We start from the raw sequence: 21,241 nt of genomic DNA, 5'->3' as shown, positions 1-21,241 counted from the left end.
TTATATTTGAAAATGTAATTTATTCCTGTGATGCCTTCTTTCATAATTCATTCTAATATGCTAATTTGCTACTCAAATCAATCAATAAATAAATTAAACAAGCTAGTTTAGCTGGTCTAAACCTGTTCTGGCTGGTCTGCTTAAGGTGTTAGAGAGGTTCTAGGCACTTTTTAGCACTGGAAGCCCATCTTAAACTAGCTAAGACCAGCATGTGTTTTCAGGATTTTACCGTCTGCGTCTGTCTAAAGTGAGATGCATTGTTAATCTGAAGGTCTGTGTTTAAAGTTAAACACTTCCTGCAGGACGCACGGTTTCTTTTCTGCGCCCGCGGCTTTCATTACAATTCCAGTTTTCAATTACAGAAGTGCAGATAAAAGTGAAATTCAGCCTGTTCAGAGTGTGGTTTATCTTCAACCCGGCTATTCTTTCCACTTTTTTCAGCCGATAATGAGGATTTAGCTATTATCTTTTCATTTTCCCATGTTGCCAATTTCACACATTAAGAAAGAATCCATGAAGTCCTCTTCACATTAATGAACGCCTTTGAAATATAGTAGCTTAATTTACTTAACCAATATACATTCTGTGATTTTAAAGTGTCTATGTGGCCATTGATGAATAAATCTCTCTCTTTCTCTCTTCATATCAGGTAACAGAGGTGTGCGGTGCTAAGCGGCTTGGCTATTTCGGCTGTGGACAGTTTTACGTGGCTCTGAAGCTAATGGCCGCGGCGCAGGCGGGTTTGCCAGTACGTCTGGAGAGCGTCGCAGGTGGTAAGTCCTCAGAGAAACAAACGGGATCAGGGATTTGCCCTAGTGTGCTTGGATTTGCACTAAAGAGGGATAATGCACGGAGGCCGTGCTGCGCGGAGAGAGCGCCACACGCTGAGCCAAAACTCGCTGAGAACGAGCTGTGTGATCTAAACCCCAGAACTGTTTCCTCAAATGCTTGTGAGGGCCTCCTTTAAGGGTCTTGCCCTTTAAATCCGTATTTAACCAACATAAGTTAACTTTTTCCTGTGTGGCATTACAGTAGTGTTTTTACTGACAAATTATGAATGAAACCTGATAAGCAATACATAATTTGAAAGCTTAATTACTTAAGATCTTGATATTATTTTCTCATCTTGATTCATTTTTTAATTCATTTATTTTTATTTCAGTTTACTTTAGAATCCACCAAAGTAAATAAAAATGTATTACAGTTTAAGTTGGGTCTTGAGGGGGAAAAAATCAACAAACAAAGAAACAAATAAATAAATAAAAAATACAGTGTCAGATCCAATAACCAATATCCATAACATATTATTGTTTATAATTTCTGCAAAAAAGGACATAACAAAATATACATTATTATTATTATTATTGTTGTTGTTGTTGCTGTTAAATTATTTGTTTAATTATGGTAATAATTCATATTATTTCTTACTATCTATAAAATGAATTGTGTATAAATTGAATATGCATATATGCATATTCTGCTTAAGAAATTAGAACTTAAGAAATTAAGAAATTAAGAACATCTTAGTAACTCCACAGTGATCATAGCAGTGAGTTTTGCTTTTGCAAGCACCACTAGTTTCCAGTTTCAATAATATTATCCAAAATGTTGCTATATAACTGTTGGGCCTGAGCTCAGAAAATAAATCAAATATTAACTCAGCAGAGGCAAAACATTCATTTCCTAAATGTATTTACTTAAACACTGTGATATTGAGCACTAGGCTAATTCAGAGCTCTGCACAGCTCCAGGCCACCCTGCCGGAGCTGGATTAGTCTTTAATCCTGGTACAGACTGTTCCTCAAGAAGACCCTCACAGTGGCGAGAGGAGCTCAGGTGACCTCACGTCAGCTTCTGTTTAACCCACAAATGTAACTATCTGCTCCTTTTACTGTGGAAAGACGAGCATTAAGATGAGTTTGTTGACTGAAAAGACAAATTTATCAAGATGACCTCAAAGGTTCCTTTGAGAGATGATTGGCTAGGTTAAGTTTTACTTTTCAGAGAAGATCCTGTAGATCAGCGCTTCTCCGTCCTGCTCCTGTTTTTGTGCAAAGTTTAGCTCTTGCTGAACCAGCTGATCCCTCAGGTTGTTCACAATTCTGTGAACGTGAAACAATGCAAAATCTTTTTTCTTTTCTTTTGCAATCCTGCATAATTTGCTATTTAACCCACAAAATTAGTTTGATAAAAAAATGTATACCATTACTGACATTTCATTTTTCATAACTAAAGTTAACTTGTTTAAAAATGTAATACATTTTATAGTACCATTTTTTTTTTACATTTTTCCTGTCATATGATTATTTTAAATCTAGTGTGTGACAAAATATCATTTACAGCCACAAAATCTGTCATTTTGATTGCAAAAAAATCGCAAATTTAATTCCCATTATTATTGCTTTTATTAATTCATTTGTTATTTATTTATTTGTATTAATTATTAGTGCTGTCAAATGATTAATCGTGGTTAATCGCATTCAAATAAATGTTTTTGTTTACATTATATATGTATATGCAGTGTGTATATTTATTATGTATTTATAAATACACAGACATACATTGTGAAAATATATACATATATATACATTTTTGTATATAAACATTTTTTATTTATTATTTTTTATTTTTTATTTATTACATATACATAATAAATATACACAGTATACACACATATTATGTAAACAAAAACCTTTATTTTGGATGCATTTATCGTGATTAATCGTTTGACAGCACTATTAATTATTAATTAATATCTTGATGAAAAGTTGTGTATCAGAATTTGATAAGAGTTTTCCCCACTGTCATGAATCATTATTATACCTAGCGTCATACATAATATGGTAAATGTGGTATCATAATTATAAAAATAACCACGAAATTCAAAACTTTTCAAGAAACGTATGAAATTTTCCACGAAATCACTTTGATCGTAAAAAAGAAAATCGCAAAAATAAATAAAATAAAATCTGAAGTAATAAATTTATACAATTATTTTTTTAGATCTTAAAAGTTGTCATAATTTAATAAGATGTCAAAATAAACAACCAAAATAAAGTAAAAATAAATGTAATAAAATATAATTCATTAATAACATATATATATTTTTTTAAAGTGAAATCCTGGTGGATCTTCTTTTACACCACTGTACACAGAAAATAGGATGAGTAGTACACTGTTATGAACATATTCACTCTTCTCTACAGAACTTCCTCTGCCTGTGTTCATCGGGATAACGAACGAGCTTGAGATGCGTTACCCCAATCACCCCTCGACCAATGAGATTCAGGCTCACATCCTGGGCTCGCTACCAGGCTCCGCCCCTCATCCCTCTGCAGACAGACCTGTCCTCAGACACCCTGACACCAGCATGGACAAACAGGTCAGGTTATCAGCGATGACATGCAGCACTAGCTTGATATGTTTCCTGTAATTAATGATTATAATGAATATGTTTCACACTTGTATCTGACAGGAGGCGTGGTCTCCACCGCGGTCACCTGGCATCTCCCCGCCCCGCTCACCATCAGCCTATCGCAGCTATCCATATGGTGCACAGAGAAACGGAACAGACACGCTATTGGGTGAGAGTCGCTGTCAGTCATTCTGCATTCACAGAGACCAGTCAAATGAACCTAAACATGAAAATGTTTGGATTGAAATAAATAAATGAATACATTGTGGAGAATAAATATTTGGACTTGGATGATCATTTGCATAGTAAATATTCAGATAATTAAAACAGAAGATGAAACCTCTTCTTAAATGATGCATCAAGGGAGTTTTTCTTTTTCCAGCAATTCCTATGGGAATATGAAAGGAGATATTTCCACATTCACACACAAAGTCATGCTGTTATTAGATAACACAAGAACACATCACACAGCCGCTGTGTTTCACACACTGTGAGCGTTGATGTCGCTCGATACCTATGCTGTCAGACAGCTGTGTGTGTGTGTATGTGTGTGTGTGTGTGTGTGTGTATGAGCGCTCAGCCTTGAGCTGCTGTCTGCCCTCAGAAAGCAGTTGGCTAATTGCTGCTCTCCTGTGGCGTATCAATATCACGCTTGTCTAATCACACACCTGTTGACTCACAAGACCTTCAGTTTATCCACAGACAGCAACACACACTCACACACACACACACACAGGTGAGAAAATGCCTTGAGCATGGATATTTAACCATGTAATAATGTATGCTAGTGTGCTTCATTTATTGCTGCTTGTCCCCCTTGACACTTTGCACTCTAAAATGTCAAAAGAAGCTGAAGTGTGAAGCAATTATGCACTTCAACTTACTTTATCATGCACTTGTCAGAAAGCAGAAATACTGCTTCTTGTACACGCCACCAAAAATTACAAGGTTAGCGGTTAAAATCTAGTATAAATTAATTAAAAATGCTAAATATTGGCAGTACATGCAGAATCATAAATTCATGCAAATTATGCCGACTGCTATGAGGACAGTATTTTCACATATACAATAGCGCCCCCTCCAGTACAGTAGGAAGCAGTGCATATGAACTCCATAGAGATTAACTGTGTACATTTTACATATATACAAATGATATTAAAAATACTGTAAGTTATCCTATCTATCTATCTATCTATCTATCTATCTATCTATCTATCTATCTATCTATCTATCTATTCATCCATCCATGCATCCAATTGTGTTTATTATTAACACAGGGTCGTGTTCAAACATACAAATATTTATTAATCTCAACTAAAGCCAGTGATTATGAATATTAAGTGTAGATTCTCCCAGCGAGGGATGAACTCCGTGAATGTATACTGTGCTGATATTCAGCGTTGTGAAAGAGCTTTTATCTCATTGTTAAATCCGTCCGTGAACAGAGAAACGTCAGTGTTATTGAATGCGGCACGGCTTTCTTCATTAGTCAGCAGGGACCATTAATACTTTAGAATCTACTCATAAAAGAAATGATGCTCTGGAAGAGCTTCAGATGTAAAACACGCTCATGAGATCAAACCCCAGTCAGGCCTCTTTTATTCTTTCATATTGCAGTTATATCAAAGATCATGGCCATCACGGACCTCATACTGAATAATTGATGCTCGTTCAGTACTTTACATTTATTATTCCATTAAGTCTAGGCTGAAAACTTTTACTCTTCTTCTTCTTCGGTTTAAGTTGAGTCTGAAAGTGTGTCTTTTATGTCACAAGCATCTGCTGATAGTGTTTAATGCTGTCATCTGCATCAGTGTGTCATTTACAGTGGTGCGAACTGTTTAGATGCCAAAAGCAGTGATCACAGTAATGAAACGCTACAGTATATGCTATCAGCTGTCTTCACCTTGAAATGTTCACTCTCTCTCTCTCATTGTCATTCACAGTGTATGATGGTAAAGTGGCGGGTCGTCCCAGCGTTCCTCAGGAAAACTCCTCTCCCAGTCATTACTCTCTCAAAGTGCAGTCAGAGCAGCCTGTCATCACAAGCGTGAGCATTTCCTCACACCGCCTCGGTTTTGCATCTGATTGCACAATCAAATAGAAATCTGGGTGTCAGTCTTACAGGAAATGAGGAAACACATTAGGGCTCGAAATCAGGATTTAGGTCATGACACTGCTTTTTAAAAGTGTTTTTTGGGTTAGAATATCAGTAATAACAAGTCGGGGCACGTACACACCAGACCCTATATTTTGTTAGACTTGCTTACAAAAAATAGATAAATATTAGGTAAATTGCATCCAAAATGATTACAGACATGAGCATAAAACATCAAAACAATTTGAAGGGAATAGAAAAAGTCCAATATGATACTGTATCTTGTAATCTTCATCATTTCACAATGCTTGGTGAAGTGCTAAAAGTAATGTATTGAATAATATATATGAATTATATTGTATTTGCAAGCTGCAGTAGTGTGCGGTAGTTTTATATATATATATATATATATATATATATATATATACAGTATAAATGATCTGGTCTTTGGCAGGTCTTAAAATTTGGAAAATAAAACCTCACATTACACATCACTCCGTTTTATTATTTAATTAACAAAAATTAAGCAAAAATGGAAAAACCAAGTGTGACAAAGTTAGGACACTCTATCATTGAATTGCCTGTAGATCCACATTTAGCTGCAATAACTTGAATTAATCATTTTCTGTATGACTTAATCAGTCCCTCCATCGTTCTGGAGGAATTTCATCCCAGTCTTCTTTACAACATTGCTCCAGTTTATATTCAAGTTTATGCACAGCTCTGGCCACAGTATTTCAGTCAGGATGAGCTCTGGACTTTGACTGGACTGTTGTAACCCCTTGATTCTTTTCAGCTGTTGTGTTGTAGATTTGCTGGTGTTCTTGGGATCATTGTCCTGTTGCATGACCCAATATCAGCAGAGCTTTAGCTGTTGGACGGACACCCTCACATTTGACTCTAGAATACCTTGGGATACAGAGGAGTTCATGTTCGGCTCAATGACTGTGAGGTTCCCAGGTCCTGTGGTTACAAAACAAGCCAAAATTATTTTTTTTAATTATGTCCTGACATGGAAAACCATGGAATTCATTAGGGTGTCCAAACTTTTTCACATGACTGTATTACAGGTATATACTGTGTGTGTATTTAAATCTTAAATTTCCTTATCAGTCTGCTGTTTCCTTGAAATCAGTGAAAGGCATATGTAATTGGAAAATATTTTCGTCTGCAGGCTTTTCAGTTTTCCTCCGACAGTTGTTTTTCTGATTCAGGTTGCGTCTGTGGAGCGGCTGGTGGAGCGAGCGGAGATGGATTACTCCGACGACCCCTGGAGGATCACAGAGGAGCAGCGAGAATACTACACCAACCAGTTCAGGAGTCTCCAGCCTGACCTCAACGCTCTCATCATGGGTAAGAGAGATCCGTCTGAGATCATCTCATACTTTTAGATTTATGACTTCATGTGGACACTTCTGAAGTTTGCATTGGTTATGCTTTCAGGAACTGTTGCAAAAAACTTCTTCACCAAGTCGAAGCTTCCAATTCCAGAGCTGTCTCATATATGGTGAACATAAAGCCTCAATTCCTCTTTAACATATGGTGAACTGTCTCTTTGTATTCAAACAGTCTTGTTTGATGTCCTATAGGGAGCTGAGCGACGTCGACAAGGATGGTGCTCTCACTTTCCCAGAGTTCTGCACTGCCTTCCATCTGATCGTGGCCCGGAAAAATGGTTACCTTATTCCTGAAACACTCCCCGCCACGCTGAGACCCGGCTTCATGGAACCAGGTGTGGTTACAGCGCCACCATCTGAGGTATGAGATCTAAAACTCGCAAAATACCTACAATATTTACATCTGAAGTATTTAATGATGTCTAGTTCTTAAACTGTCTAGTATTTCTTATTCAGTGTCATGTTCTGCAATTATGAGAAAATTCAGATAGACAAGTTTGAACTGTGCTCCAAATGGGTTTGCTTTACAGGCGACTGAACCGCTTATTGTTTTTGATGACCATACGATGCCCGGAGCCAATCAGCTCGTAAGAAGATCTTCATTTAACATTGATGCCAAGATTTCAATGTTCTGTACATTTAGTTCTGTCTTTTTTGTCACTCATTCTCTCTCATATTAAAATGTTTTACTGGCATAATGATCTGTACACAAACTTGCCAAAGCATTAAAACAAATAACAAGAACAGTTGCACAGTAATGGTTGAAAATAAGTAAATAAATTAAAAAAAAACATTTTTGTTGTTGTTTTAGTTACCTATGAAATCACACATTCATTCATTCATTCATTTAGCTTTTTCTATTAATAACAGTCCCTGGTTTTAAAAAAATGCACATATAGATAGATAGAGAGAGAGAGAGAGAGAGAGAGAGAGAGAGAGAGAGAGAGAGAGAGAGAGTTTTATTCATGTGCAATTTTCTCTGAGAAAGTATATTTGTCTGAAGGCAGAGGGTGCTAATGAGTCTCATATGAGATCCCAGTAATCAAAAATCCATCTAGTCCAGCCCTTATATCTGACTAAACCTCTTAATGTCCTCATATCAGTCATTTTATGCTGGCTTTTCGTTTTCCCAAACAGGAAATGGGTTCTGTTGACCTGCAGATGACCTCTAGACCATGTGAGACCGCTAAACAGGACACGAGAGATGAAAGCAGGAAACCGGGTAATGACTTTAGAGACAGATGTCAATAAGCATAAACATGATTACATGAAAAATATAGCTAATGCTTTTTATACAGTGGAAAAGTATTTGGACGCTTAAAAATGTCTAAAGAAGAATTACAATACCTACAAAATATCAAATGAAGTGTCTGTACTAAGTGTCAAACAAATAAGTGATTTTTTTAAGTAAGTGCATTTGTGCTTTAAAATAAACTGCACTTGCTTTGATATTTTATGTTTTAATGCAATAATAGATTTGTTTAGTGTCTTCAGTGTGCAGATATTTTTGGGGCCTCTCTTCCACACTTGAACTAAAAAAAGGAAAACCTGTAAACTTATTGATGGTCTTATGTATATGGTCTCATTACACTTTTCTTATTGTGTTTTTATTGCTGTGTCAGAAGAATTCAGCCCAAAGAGAATTCCAGACCCGCACGAAAAGCCAATACAGCGTGTCAGCGCTTTAAAACCAGGTGAGTCAATGTCCTCAGGCGCAGCGGGCCAAGCACACACCCCTGACCCACACCAAATAACCCAAAGCCTCTAATTTACCTCTGCTTTACTGTCTGTGTTCAGGAAACAATGAAAATTCTGTGGTCATTTACTTACTCTTATTTTGTTCAACCTTTATGACTTTTCTTTTGTGTAACGCAAAGAGAGATGTGTAGCAGAAAGTTCCAGCTGCTCTTTTCCATATAAGTGCAAGTGAATAGATGCTGTCTAGTTCAAAAAAAAAAAAGCACTATACAAGTCTCATGAAAGTAGCCCACGTGCAATAGATTTCAGGTCTTCTGATACAAGAATGAGGCAGTTTAATGTCAAAAACAGCCCAACATTTATTTGCTTGGTTTAAAATCAATCACACCAGAAACATTGTTTTTTGTGTCTCATGTAACTAACATTACAGAGTATTTTGAATACATGAAAGTGTGAATGACGAATGCCACTTTCTGTATTGTAAAGGGCAGCATGACCAATCTGCAAAACATCTACTTTTGTGTCCCACGGAAGAAAGTCATCTGTATTTTCCACAACATGAATAAATCATGACACAATTTCTCATTTCTGGATGACTTGTCTCTTTAAGTGACCCATGATAAGATGAATCATAATTAAAAACTGACCAATCACTGCTGTCTCTTGGCAAATCAGCTCAGATCAGGTTGAAGTCACATTTAGCCAGTGTATTATCCTAGCACAGGCCTGTTTGTTATTTTCTCTCATGACGGGTGCGATGTTATGAAGTAAAACCTCTCAGCGCCTCTGGGTGTGGACACAAAGCCTGTTATATCCACAGCACTGACCTTTTGTTCTAATATTTCATGCAGCTATGCTCTGATCCAATAACAGCTCATATTTATTACAGTGCCCAGATCCCAGGGCGTTCACAAATAATCTGGCGCTTTATTACTTCAGTTTGAATGCAACATTGCTTCCAATATGGTTCTTATGAAATGATTTTTCACCCAGGGTTGGTAGAAGTCGATACTGAGTTTTCGTCAATGCCCCGGTGCATGATGGGATAGGAGACAGAGGGCCGTTTGAGGTGTTCAAGGCCTGTTTCAGATGCTGTTGTTTGGATAGTATCGATGCTCTCGAGAGTGTTTGATGTTTTAGGGTTGCGATTCAGTGTTTCTGTTGAGAAGTGGAATCTTTTGGCTAGAGAGAGCAGTTTAGGCTTAAAGCTTCAGGTTGTGGCTTTGTTCTCTTGTAGATGACCGGTAAATAAAAGATGTGGGGTGTTCTCAGTAAGTAAAGTACAATGCCTTTGTTTGGATTATAAATTACATAAGGTTTTTCTGTAGAGTTTGTTCAGTTTTATTGCAAAAATAATAATTTTAATGTGTAACTGTTTAATAACATACAATGTTTTACAGATTCTCCACAAGAGCTTGATGCAAACATGAAGTCAAGAACACGGCCCAGGTAAAACCTTTTTAAACTCTCTACTGCTACACAGTTTTTTATTTATATATATATATATATAAATTCATACTTTTATTCAACACAGACACATCAAATTTAAGCAAAAGGTTGATTTTTGGATGATTACTGACACTGAAGACTGGAGTAATGATGCTAAAAATTCAGCTTTGCATCACAGGAATAAAAAGAAAGTCGTTCATCTTCAGAACACAAGTGACGATATTATTGATGCATTCTGAGCGCTCTCTGACCCTCTCATACACAGCAAAGTAATTACCACGATCAAGGACCAGAAACAAAGCAAGAGATCGGTCAAATGATCGATGTGACATTTAGGGTTCAACTGTAATTTTACCAAGATACGAGAATACTTTTTGTACGCAAGGAAACAGAAATAACGACTGCATGGAATAGCATCTTTTAAAGCTTCTGTTCTACAGTTTATAACTTTCCAAACAGAAAAGTACAAAGGAGTTTTTTTGAAGTACCTAAAGTACCATACAAATACTATGGTATTGTATATATCAAAGTATCATCTAAATCCCTTACTGTACCGTGCTACAACTACATATTGCTATTTATTTCTTGGTATACAGTGTAAAAGAGGTCTGTATGTGTGTTTTCCCCACAGGTCGTATTCCAGCACCTCCATAGACGATGCCATGAAGAAGGTGGAGGAGCCGCCCACTCCTCCTCCTCGACCCCAGAAGACTCATTCCCGCGCCTCCTCTCTCGACCTCAACAAGCTCTTCCAACAGAGCGCTCAAGGTTCTCGCCCATCCCAACATTCCTTGAGTATTTAACCGTTAATACAAACAGACGTTCATATGCTGAGAATACAAAGTACAGACATTGAAATATCTTACATTTATTACATTCATTTTAATTTAATTTAAGTAAATATTTGACTTGATTTTCAATGCGGTATTGGCTGTTCTAGAGTTGTACTGGCACATGTGTGGATACTTTGACTGCTGCTTTTGCAAATGCAGTAACAGGATTCTCTGAGAAAATATTGAAAGTTTATTCTTAAAATGTATGAAGCCGCAAGTTCATAAAGTAAGAATAATAAGCTACCATACAAATTTTTGAAAAGAGCTTTGATACGATGTGTATTTGATCGGAAAACAAATGATCTTTGTGGTTGCGCCTTGTCCGATTTCAATAAAAATTCTGGTCCCAGTTGTGGAAAAACCATGCAAGTTAAGTAAACCCTTAGTTGGTCTTAATTTGAAGGACATTATTATTAAGGGTTTTCTTAAGTTTGAAAGGTCTGTTGCTATACATAAACACATTCGGAGTCTAGTCTAAACCATAGAAATGTTTAAAAGAGTAAAATATCCTTTTGATCAATTTTGCACTGATATCTGTTGCTGAATTCTCATCAGTTTCATGGCAGGCAAACAATTTTAAAAATGGCCTTGGCTTGATTGTTAGTGCATTAAACTCAGGCTACATTTACAGTATCTGATCAAAAATACAGTAAAAACGGGAATACTGTGAAATATTTTAAATAATTTTAAATAACTTTTTTCTGTTTTAATATATTTTAAAATGTAATTTATTCCTGTGATGCAAAGCTGAATTATATTATATATATATATATATATATATATATATATATATATATATATGTAAAATTTAATTTATGTATATTTGTTTATTTTGCTAATGAAGTGTGTGATTACTTCTCAATTGTATGTACTTGTAATATTTTAGTAAACAAATTGCGCAAAAGAAATGATGATTATTGCAGTGCATAGCAGATGCAACGTATTTTAAAGTGTTGAATTGTTAATGAATCTTGTTGTGCTGAAGGTTTGTAATCAGCCTTACTAGTAGTAGCAGTTTTAGAGTGGCTGGGAAGCTTTCTGAACATCTTCTCTTCTCTCAGGTGCTAAAAGTGGATGTTTGCCTCGTCCTCCAGCTCTCCCTCCACGACCCCCAGCTACACAGGTGAACCGCTCAGCATCTGCTCTTTTACAGTGTTTCATGATGCCTGCGGACAGCTGGTTTTTCTAGCTTGTCATTAGCTGTTCGACCTGTTTTCATCTGCCAAAACCCAACTTGACCTTATGCTGGTTTGTGACTGGTCAAAGATGATCAATAATATAGAATTTAACTGATGTGCAGTTTCTATGGTTTCAAATATGGCTCATCCAATCAGATTGTAGGTCTGTTTCATGCAATGGTTAATGGTTTTGGTACTTTACTCTTCTTTAACTTGTATAATAACTTGTGTCTTAATTCAATGTCTCAGATCTTCAGCTTCCTCCCTGGCTCAGAGAAGAGTTCCCAGAAGGCTGTTCAGCAGCCAAACTTTGCAGATTTCAGCAAATTTAGGGAGGAGGTGAGTAGATGTTCACATTGATCCTACTTACAAGTAAGGCCTAAAAAAACACACACAATTTATTAACGTCAGATGTGGGATCTCTAAACTGGCATTGTATCAACTGAATGCAACTTCTGATGTGACTTTTCCAAACTGAAACAGAAAATCCATCTGGAATAATGTAGGGTGGAACTTAATTTTTATAATAAATAGACTTGTAAAATGTAATTTTATGATAAATTGACTTTAACCATTAAGAATTAGGACATTTTAATTAACTCTATTTTTAACATTTCATTTAGATTTGTATTAGTTTTGTACTTTAGATTAGTATTTTGTATATAAATACTAGAGTACTTAAGATAAGTACTTTAGATAAGTATTTTGTATATAAATCCAAGATTATGAGAGAATTATGATTGTTTTGAATTCATTTTGCAATAATACTTTTTTTTACACTAAATTGTATTTTTTAAATAAATGAATTGTGTACAGTAATAATGAGGTCTTTTGAATTGATTTTAATTTATAACATTTAAATTATTTTTTATTTTGTAATTAAGTATTTTGTACTTAAATTATTAAAATATTTATTAAACTAAATCAAAGATTGTGTGAGAGCTATGATTGATTTGAATGAATTTTTATACGTACCAAACATATTCGTACCAAAAACTTTCATTACATTACACAATCATTACATTTTTCCAGGAAATTCAGACTATAAATGCAGATTTTTATATATATATGGCTCAATCAGTGTTATTAGGTTATTTATTTCATTTATAAAAGTACATGCAGGGTCTTAACCATATTTGTGCAATTATTAATGTCCAAAAATATATATGTAGTTCACAGATTTTGTAAAATAATAATAATAATAATAATAATAAAATAAAAAGACTCCAATCAACCAGTTTAATAAGGGTAGGCTCATTGAAATTGTGCACACACACTCTTCCTGCTGTCTGTCATCCCTTATCTCTCGGTTATTAATTATATATCCTCTTTGAAGAGACTGAACTTCCTCTTTTTGGCGTGTGTGAACGTGTCTGCAGCTCTTCAGCCGTGTAACTGTCCATGATGTGTGTGTTCTCATGTTTCTGTGGCTGCAGGCTGGGGAGAGACGGCAGTTTCCCACAGTTTAATAAGAGTATAAAGCTGCAGGAGCCCAGTGAAAACACACACTCTCATCACAAGCTCATGCGCTCACCGCTGCGGGCCGTTCTTACCTCAGCTTACATTACACACACACTGTTTTGACAGCACAGGCACCTGCATATATATGTGCTCAAGCCCTGTCTATGAAAGCTAATACTTACATAAGATATGAAGATTTGACCATAGACTCTATATGAAGGGATTCTGGTCTGATCAAATACTCATAACTCAGCTGAAGTCCCTAAGAGCCCATTTAACCCTCTCGTACCACAAGCTTTCCCTCATCTTCATGGCCTTTTTGCCCCTTTGTGCTTTTAACTTTTGATTTCTATAAGGCGGTGAGAGGGAATGTGATCGCTGTTTGAAATTCATTTGTCATAGTCGTATGAGTTATGAGTTTCATGAGGACAAGAAACTTTCTAGACTGCATTTTGAAGACATTAGAGGTATGTTCTTTAATCCCTTATAAATCTCCAATATCTCAATAATTGATTTGGTATTAATATTTCATGCATTTCTAAACACAATACAATAGAATAATAGTAACTGAATATATTTCATTTTATAATAATTATGATGATAATATTTTTATGTTTTATGTTCATATTTATGTATGTTTTTATACTTATTTAAATGCATCCAAGATTGTGAGAGACTAATAGGTTATTTATTTATTTATTTATTATTCATTTGTTTATTTATACTGTAGGAGTATTGAATAAAAACATTTCATAAAATTAAATAAATAATAATGGACTTTTTTTTGGAATTATTTAACCTTGTTTTTTATATTCTAAAATAATCCAAGATTGTGAGATTATAGTAATAAATGCTTTATATATAATAACATTTGTTTTATTAAAACAATTATAAAAAATGATAATAATCTAAGTAATAGTGGACTTTTGAAAGTTCAAGATTTTTATTTATTTATTTATTTTTTTGTATTTTCTTGTAGTTATTCAAATAAATCTAAGATTGTGAGAGAATAATAGTAAAACTATTATTTAAATGTATAACATTATAATAATAATAATAATAATAGCATTATTAATAATAATATTATTTAATATAATATGTATATTAAGTAATTTTTATAAATAAAAAACTTGTTTTGTTTTGTTTTGGACAACTTTATTGGAATCGATTATGAATCATAGCCATAATAAATCCAGCATCTGTGTTTGCTGAGACATGTTTTCCTTCATATCTGGCAAGTTCGGACACGCATGATCTACCTGCAGGACTTCACCTACCATCTGATTTTACTTCTCCATCATAACGATGACACTTAACATTTTATTTAGGACTAGACTGACAGCCTGTGATTAATTATATCTGGGGTTTTATTATTATTATTATTTTTTTTCATTTTCATGTCCCTTGTTGAATAATGACAACACAGCAGCCGAACCCTGAGGTGTTCATTACTGAGTTTCATCCCGAGCTCAGGGCACATGTCATGGAAACACAGTCTCAAAAAAACATCCTCCATCACTTACTTTCCGCTCATTTACATCTCAGATCTCTCCGTTTTCTTCAGGGGATGAGCTCAAGCTTAATTAAACTCTGAGCTGAGATGTTTCTGAGCGGGAACCAAGAGATTTGTGATTGACCTGAAATCACATCCTCTCACGCTATTATTATCATCATCATCATCATCATCATCATCTCTCATGAGTGCTGATGGATCAGAGAGCATATTAATGTAGTATTCAGTATTATATTGTGATAATTACGATACAGTCATGATTTGTTTGAGCCCCTGTCGTTACAGAAACACTGTATTATAATTGATTCATTTATTTTAATTGGATGTACTGGTTGTATTACAACAAGTTCGGACGTTTTGTAAAAATTTGGTGGCATTGCATAAGAAACCATCAGGCTGCGGTGTTAAATATAACCACATGGGCTCAGGAGTACTTCAGAAAAATGCTATCACTGAACACAGTGTACTGCTGCATCAAGAAATGCAACTTGAAACTCTGTTAGAGAAAAGAAAGCTATGCATCAATTCTATGCAGTGATTCTATGACTGGGCCAGAGTTCATCTTCAATAGTCCAAAATACATAAAAAATGTGTGCTCTGGTCAGATAAGTCCACATTTCAGTTTGTTATTGGGAAATCCAGACATCAAATTCTCAGTCCCAGAGACCAAGGAACCATACAGACTTTTACCAGCGACATATCCAAAAGCAAACGTGACATTGTATGGAGGTGCATCAGTGCAAAGGACATGGGTGACTACCATATGTGTGAGGGAACCATTGACATAAACTGGGATTGTACAGAGATATATACTGCCCTCAAGATGACGTTTTGGTTATTAGATCAAGACAATGCCAGCTTTTGTAGACAGAGTGAATGTGACTGACTGGACATCAGATCAGTCTCCTATTGAAAATGTATGGCACAATCATGAAAAGAAGAACGACTACAGATTGATGAGCAGGTGAAGTCTTGTATCAGGCGAGACTAGACAAAACTTTTGCTTGCAAAACTTTAACAATTAGCATCCTTAATTCCCAAATGATTCAAATGAAAGGTAATGTGACACTGTGGTAAACATGCCGCTGTCCCAGCCTTTTTGGAGTGTGTTGTAACCATCACAATTTTTTATATTTACAAAATACAATTAAGTTGGTCAGTGGAAACATTGGAATTTTGTTATTTTCTGTGTGCTTTAGTCAGTAAGGGAATTAACAAAATAAATTAAATAATTAAAGAGAATTAACAAATCACAGATTCTTGATTTTATGGCATTTCACAAAATTGGGGACACTGGAATTGGGGTTGTACCGTAGTTATATGCTTACTGTGATTCACCGAGCCTGTGTAGTGTTCCTGAATCAGTAATTCTGTATTAATATTCCCATCAGCCAATCAGATTTTAGAGTTTGGGGTTGTAAAATGTTTTAGTAACATCAGGCTATTATTATTTCTGTCCTGTCTCAGAGGTAGTAGGGTCAGGGTTAGGACTGTGCTGATTTGACAGAAATGTTGTTCCAGGAACAAAGAACTCAATTTTATTTGATTTTATAATTTTTTATTTTATTACATTTTATTACATTTTGTTTAATGTAATACATTTAGTAAAAAATATTGAAATTAATATTTTTATATAATATTATAGTTTTTGTAACTATGTGCTTTTCAACTTTTTAACTTTTATTTGTTTTATTGAATGACTATATATACAATACTCTCTGCATTAGATCACTAAATCGAATTAATTCTGCATGCAAATTCCTCTGTTTTGTAGTATTATTCTCACTACATTATACAAGCAACAAGTGGCACTATTGTAAATTAACAGCTTTAACTGACAGGTTTAGACTATGTGACCCCATCCAACTAACCAAACTTAATTTTTCCTATTTTTCTCTCACAGTTATGCAAGGCAGGTCATATTTTTCCAAAGTTTTGTACTGTTCGAAGAAACACTTGTTTTTATTTAATGCTCCTTTGCCATGTAATAGTCCTTCTGAGTTTTAAAGGAGACGATGGGCACCGTTACCTTCACACGGCTGTATTACGCTCGTAACTCTTGCGTGTTTTCCCGAGGGTACGGCTGGCTGAGTGAAATAACTCGTTGCGTGCCGCAGCAAATCAAACCGCTTTATGACTTTTCAGACAAATTTATAGCCTCGCAATCGGCCTGTTTCTGCTATTACTTTTCATTGTGCCATAAAGAACAGATTCCTTGTGCCACATCGACCACAGCCCCGGACGACAGGCGCTTTTTAACCAACACATTGCATTTTTTACGAAGTGATTGAATGTTTGCACAACACCGTCAGAGTATGATAGTGTTCCAGTCACGCATGGTTAAATGAACAGTAGTCACATCTGTGTGAAATACAGCAGCGTAAGTGGGATGTTGTAAGCTGGAGAGTCTTCAATGAGAATGTCAAGATGGATGTTATGCCTTCAGTGATCCATGAACACACACGGCGCAGCATTGAGAGAGAGAGAGCGGTGTAATTCACTTTAAAGAGAGGGAAAAACTTAATGTGGCCTTCTCTTCTACATCTCTACTTTTTCTTTGCCCACTTCCTCTGTGAGAGAGACTCAGAAATTGTGGCTTTAGGAAAGAGACGACTAAGGGAAAATGCAGACTTAAAGTGGTAGTTCATCCAAAAATGCACATTCGGTCATCATTTACTTTCCCTTAAGTTGTTCCAAACCTGTAGTTTCTTTCTTCAGTTAAACACAGAAGTATGTGGGTAACCAAACAGTTTCTGGTCCCCATTGACTTCCACTGTATTTTTTATCTGTACAAGTCAATGGGGACCAGCAGCTGTTTAGTGCTTACCAACATTCTTCAGAATGTCTTTTTTTTTTTGTTACGATTAAATGATGACAGAATGTGCATTTCTGGGTGAACTGTCCTTTAAGGAAGTATTTGGATTAATACGCTTTAGTTAAAACCTCAAATTTAAATGTCCTGATTACATGCTTGTGTAAAACAGGGATGTATAAACAAGAAATGACCACAAAAATGTCACAGGGAACACTTAGTTACTTCTATGTGCATTATGTGCAATCCTTGAATCCTTGAAAATTCAGCTTTCATCACAGGAATAAATTACATTTTAACATATATTCAAATAGAAAACAGTTATTTTAAATTATAATATTTCATGCCATTATGACCAGATAAATCCAGCCTTGATGGGAATAAGATACTTTTTTCAAGAACATTTAAAAAAAAATCCTTTTGAACAGTAGTGTAGATAAAAATTATTGAAGCCCCTCATGATGAAAGATCCTCACAAATGTGTCGATGTCTTGGTTAATGTTATAAATTGCTTTGGAAAACTAACATCGAAGGCTTTCTGATCTCAAACTCCTCCTCTTTTTACAGCAGGAGAGCAGCGTGAGAGGAGGTCTGAGCACAGAGGACCTGGCGCCTCCCAAATCGGTATGTGCCATTAACATGCTCCCAGCACCTCATCTGAGTCCCTTTAAAAGAAGCCCATATCTCATGGACGCTCAGCCTCATCATAAACTTGAGCATCTTCTACTCATCTTCAGTGTACTTACATTTAGGGAATGTGTGTTTGATGATTTTCTTTTGAAGTCCATCTTTATCATTTAAACCTCTTCTCAGGATTCTACACTGAGACATCAAGGCCACACCCCTCAGAAGCCAGTGCGAAGAAAGCTCCACCCCGAAAGTCAGAGTGTCACGCCCCCATCGGACACGCCCTATCCTGCTGCAACATTGACCAAATCTACACAGAGGTCCATATATTTGTATTTATTTGTATTTTTTTTTAATGGCAGTGTTAAAATAGCATATTATAACTATAAATATGACTTACAAAAGTAAAAGAGTTAAGCAAATGCAATTGCAGAAAATGCAATAATAATAGTAACAATTTCAAATGTGTTAAAGGAGTCATACCCTCGTATTACCTTGGATACCTACTGCTGTATTATAGTCTTTCAGGCCCTTCTAAAAAAGAAAAGTGGAAAAAAAATAAACACAGAGCTCCTCAGACCCTTATCTCTGTAGGCATTATTGTCTCGCGAGATCTGATGCGATATTTTGGCTGTCGTGGACGGTCATTATAATAATGCAAATGAGGGGCACGTTGATTGGTTGCAGGAAGGAGGGGGGTTGACACCGCAGGTAACGCTTTAGCATATCATTACAAACTGACATCATGGCGTAAGTTGTGAATGAACGCGACCGGCTTCCCGGCCAGTGTATAAGTATGAGGCGCCGTTTAGGGCTTAAATCAAACTTCATTCACGCACACATATGAAACACGCTTGCATATATACTAAGTACTAGTCACACATACATGTATATGAACTATCCACGCACATAAAGTTACTCATATGAGACGTGAGCACAGCACACACACACAAATATAAGACTTGAGCACACACACACACAAACTAGACGGGGCCTCATGTAAGCGTTAGGCAATAAATAAACAATAACCGAATTCATGATGATCTCAGTCATTTGTTTTTTGCAAAGTACGTTAGCAGCCATTCCCCATACCTCGAAGCTAATACTCCGGCCAGAGTTGTGCCTGGACGCGTTCATTGAACGATAATTCATGAATTCGTTCATGTTTTGGACTGAACTGAACGTACCGCATTACTGCCTGATGAACGTTAATGTGAACTCGTTCATTCTGGTATCTGTGAACGCCACGCTCTCTCAGTTTAACTTCGTTCAGTAGGATGCCAGATTTCTATAAAGCCTTCCATGCGAAAACCCACCTAAAACCCACAGTAAACCGGCCTTAATATGTAGCGGAAAAACACCCAATCTGGCAACGCCAGACTCTCTTGTTCAAACTCGTTCATCAAAATGAACAAATCTTTTTTCGAGTCATTTCGTTCATTTAAGGGGCTTTAAATGTTACTATTAACTGGCAAATTCCCCGAACACATCAACCTACGCAATCTTGATCATATTCTGAATTAAGAAATCATTATAATGCAGTCAAAAGTCCGTTTTTGCAGTCAGTTTACAGGGAACATAAATAATTACTTCACCACGAGTCTTTCGTTTATTTGTCTAGTGACAGACGCAATAGCAGCATACAATAGCCGCATTAGCAGTTAGATGCTGTTTGTTACACACAGTAGAGCAATAAAAACACAGTCTTACCGTTTCAATTGCAGGCAATTTTGTTGGAATGGCGCTTTTCCCGAGCTTCGATGCCAACTTCGCCTGATATTGCCCCAAATTTGTGAAGGATTTCGGCGTACAATGTTTAGCACAAACACGTAACGATAAACCAGTGGAAGGGTTGAAGGAACCACGTCATTAAAAATGAATTTAATCCACTGGTCTCTGATAGCTAGGTCCGTTCTTGGTAGAGAAAACACATTTACATGTTGATTCTGGCAGTCAACCACAGAGCAACTCACGTATGCACTACTCCAGCATCTTTCGCGACTGAATATGAGGGGGAGAGGGGAAGGGCGAGCTTCCTGCTGCGGTGTCCATATATGGTATATCCTGCCTCGTCTTGACGTCAAGACGGGGAAAAAATCTCGTATTTGAGTGCGCGTGCACGTGGGCTATTTTACAAACCCTGAGGTAAACAAACGCTTCACTTTTATATATCGGCTTCCCGGCCAGTGTATAATCGTTAGGCAATCATAACATACATTGTTTCTCGTGGAAAAGTGAAAATTGTGGGTCATGACTCCTTTGAATATAAAATATTATATGGGGAATAGAAATATTTACAACAACTGTTTAAAAGAACTTATTCTAGATTAGATAATGATCTAAATAAGTGATAATCTAATGTGTATTGAATCTATAATATAAAATCAATATAAGAATGTTTTCAGTAACTATCGCAAATAACATATATTTGCTTAAAGATATACAAATATCCAATATTAATAATAATAATATAAATTGTATTTAATAGATATAAAACAATTACATATGCAAGAATAGCACTGTTTACAGTAACTGTTAACCAAAAAGCATGCTATAGCTTAGATATTAATTATAAAAATAAAATAAAAAATAAGCAAATATGTAAATGAACAAATAAAAATAAAATAATGTATTACATTTATAATATGAAATATTAAAATATACAAGAATGCCAGTATTTAAAATAACTATTGACAATAATATATTATATCTTAAATATTATTTTTATGTAAAAAAAAAAAAAAAAGGAAATACGTAATT

At 35.6% G+C, this 21,241-nt stretch overlaps 1 protein-coding gene across 3 annotated transcripts in view; it reads left to right on the top strand.

The window, feature by feature from the left end:
• The window catches only part of reps2 (RALBP1 associated Eps domain containing 2), a 37,601-nt gene that overhangs the window by 12,705 nt on the left and 3,655 nt on the right, over nt 1–21,241 (top strand). Inside the window, exons 2-17 of one of the 3 annotated variants that reach the window (XM_059528340.1) lie at nt 650–773; nt 3,207–3,382; nt 3,476–3,584; nt 5,362–5,465; nt 6,728–6,866; nt 6,957–7,020; nt 7,103–7,271; nt 7,441–7,497; nt 8,048–8,132; nt 8,533–8,604; nt 10,009–10,057; nt 10,689–10,825; nt 11,952–12,013; nt 12,318–12,407; nt 18,425–18,478; nt 18,668–18,801. In XM_059528340.1, coding sequence (XP_059384323.1) covers nt 650–773; nt 3,207–3,382; nt 3,476–3,584; nt 5,362–5,465; nt 6,728–6,866; nt 6,957–7,020; nt 7,103–7,271; nt 7,441–7,497; nt 8,048–8,132; nt 8,533–8,604; nt 10,009–10,057; nt 10,689–10,825; nt 11,952–12,013; nt 12,318–12,407; nt 18,425–18,478; nt 18,668–18,801 — 1,625 coding nt within the window. Of the gene's footprint in view, nt 1–649; nt 774–3,206; nt 3,383–3,475; nt 3,585–5,361; nt 5,466–6,727; nt 6,867–6,956; nt 7,021–7,102; nt 7,272–7,440; nt 7,498–8,047; nt 8,133–8,532; nt 8,605–10,008; nt 10,058–10,688; nt 10,826–11,951; nt 12,014–12,317; nt 12,408–18,421; nt 18,479–18,667; nt 18,802–21,241 lie in introns of all 3 variants that reach the window. The other 2 variants (XM_059528339.1, XM_059528338.1) reach the window with 2 other exon arrangements.

This window comes from Carassius carassius, chromosome 37, assembly GCF_963082965.1.
Source record: "Carassius carassius chromosome 37, fCarCar2.1, whole genome shotgun sequence".
NCBI classification, from domain to species: domain Eukaryota; kingdom Metazoa; phylum Chordata; class Actinopteri; order Cypriniformes; family Cyprinidae; genus Carassius; species Carassius carassius.
Note: the sequence above shows the minus strand (reverse complement) of the source record. Positions and strands in the feature narration are given on the sequence as shown.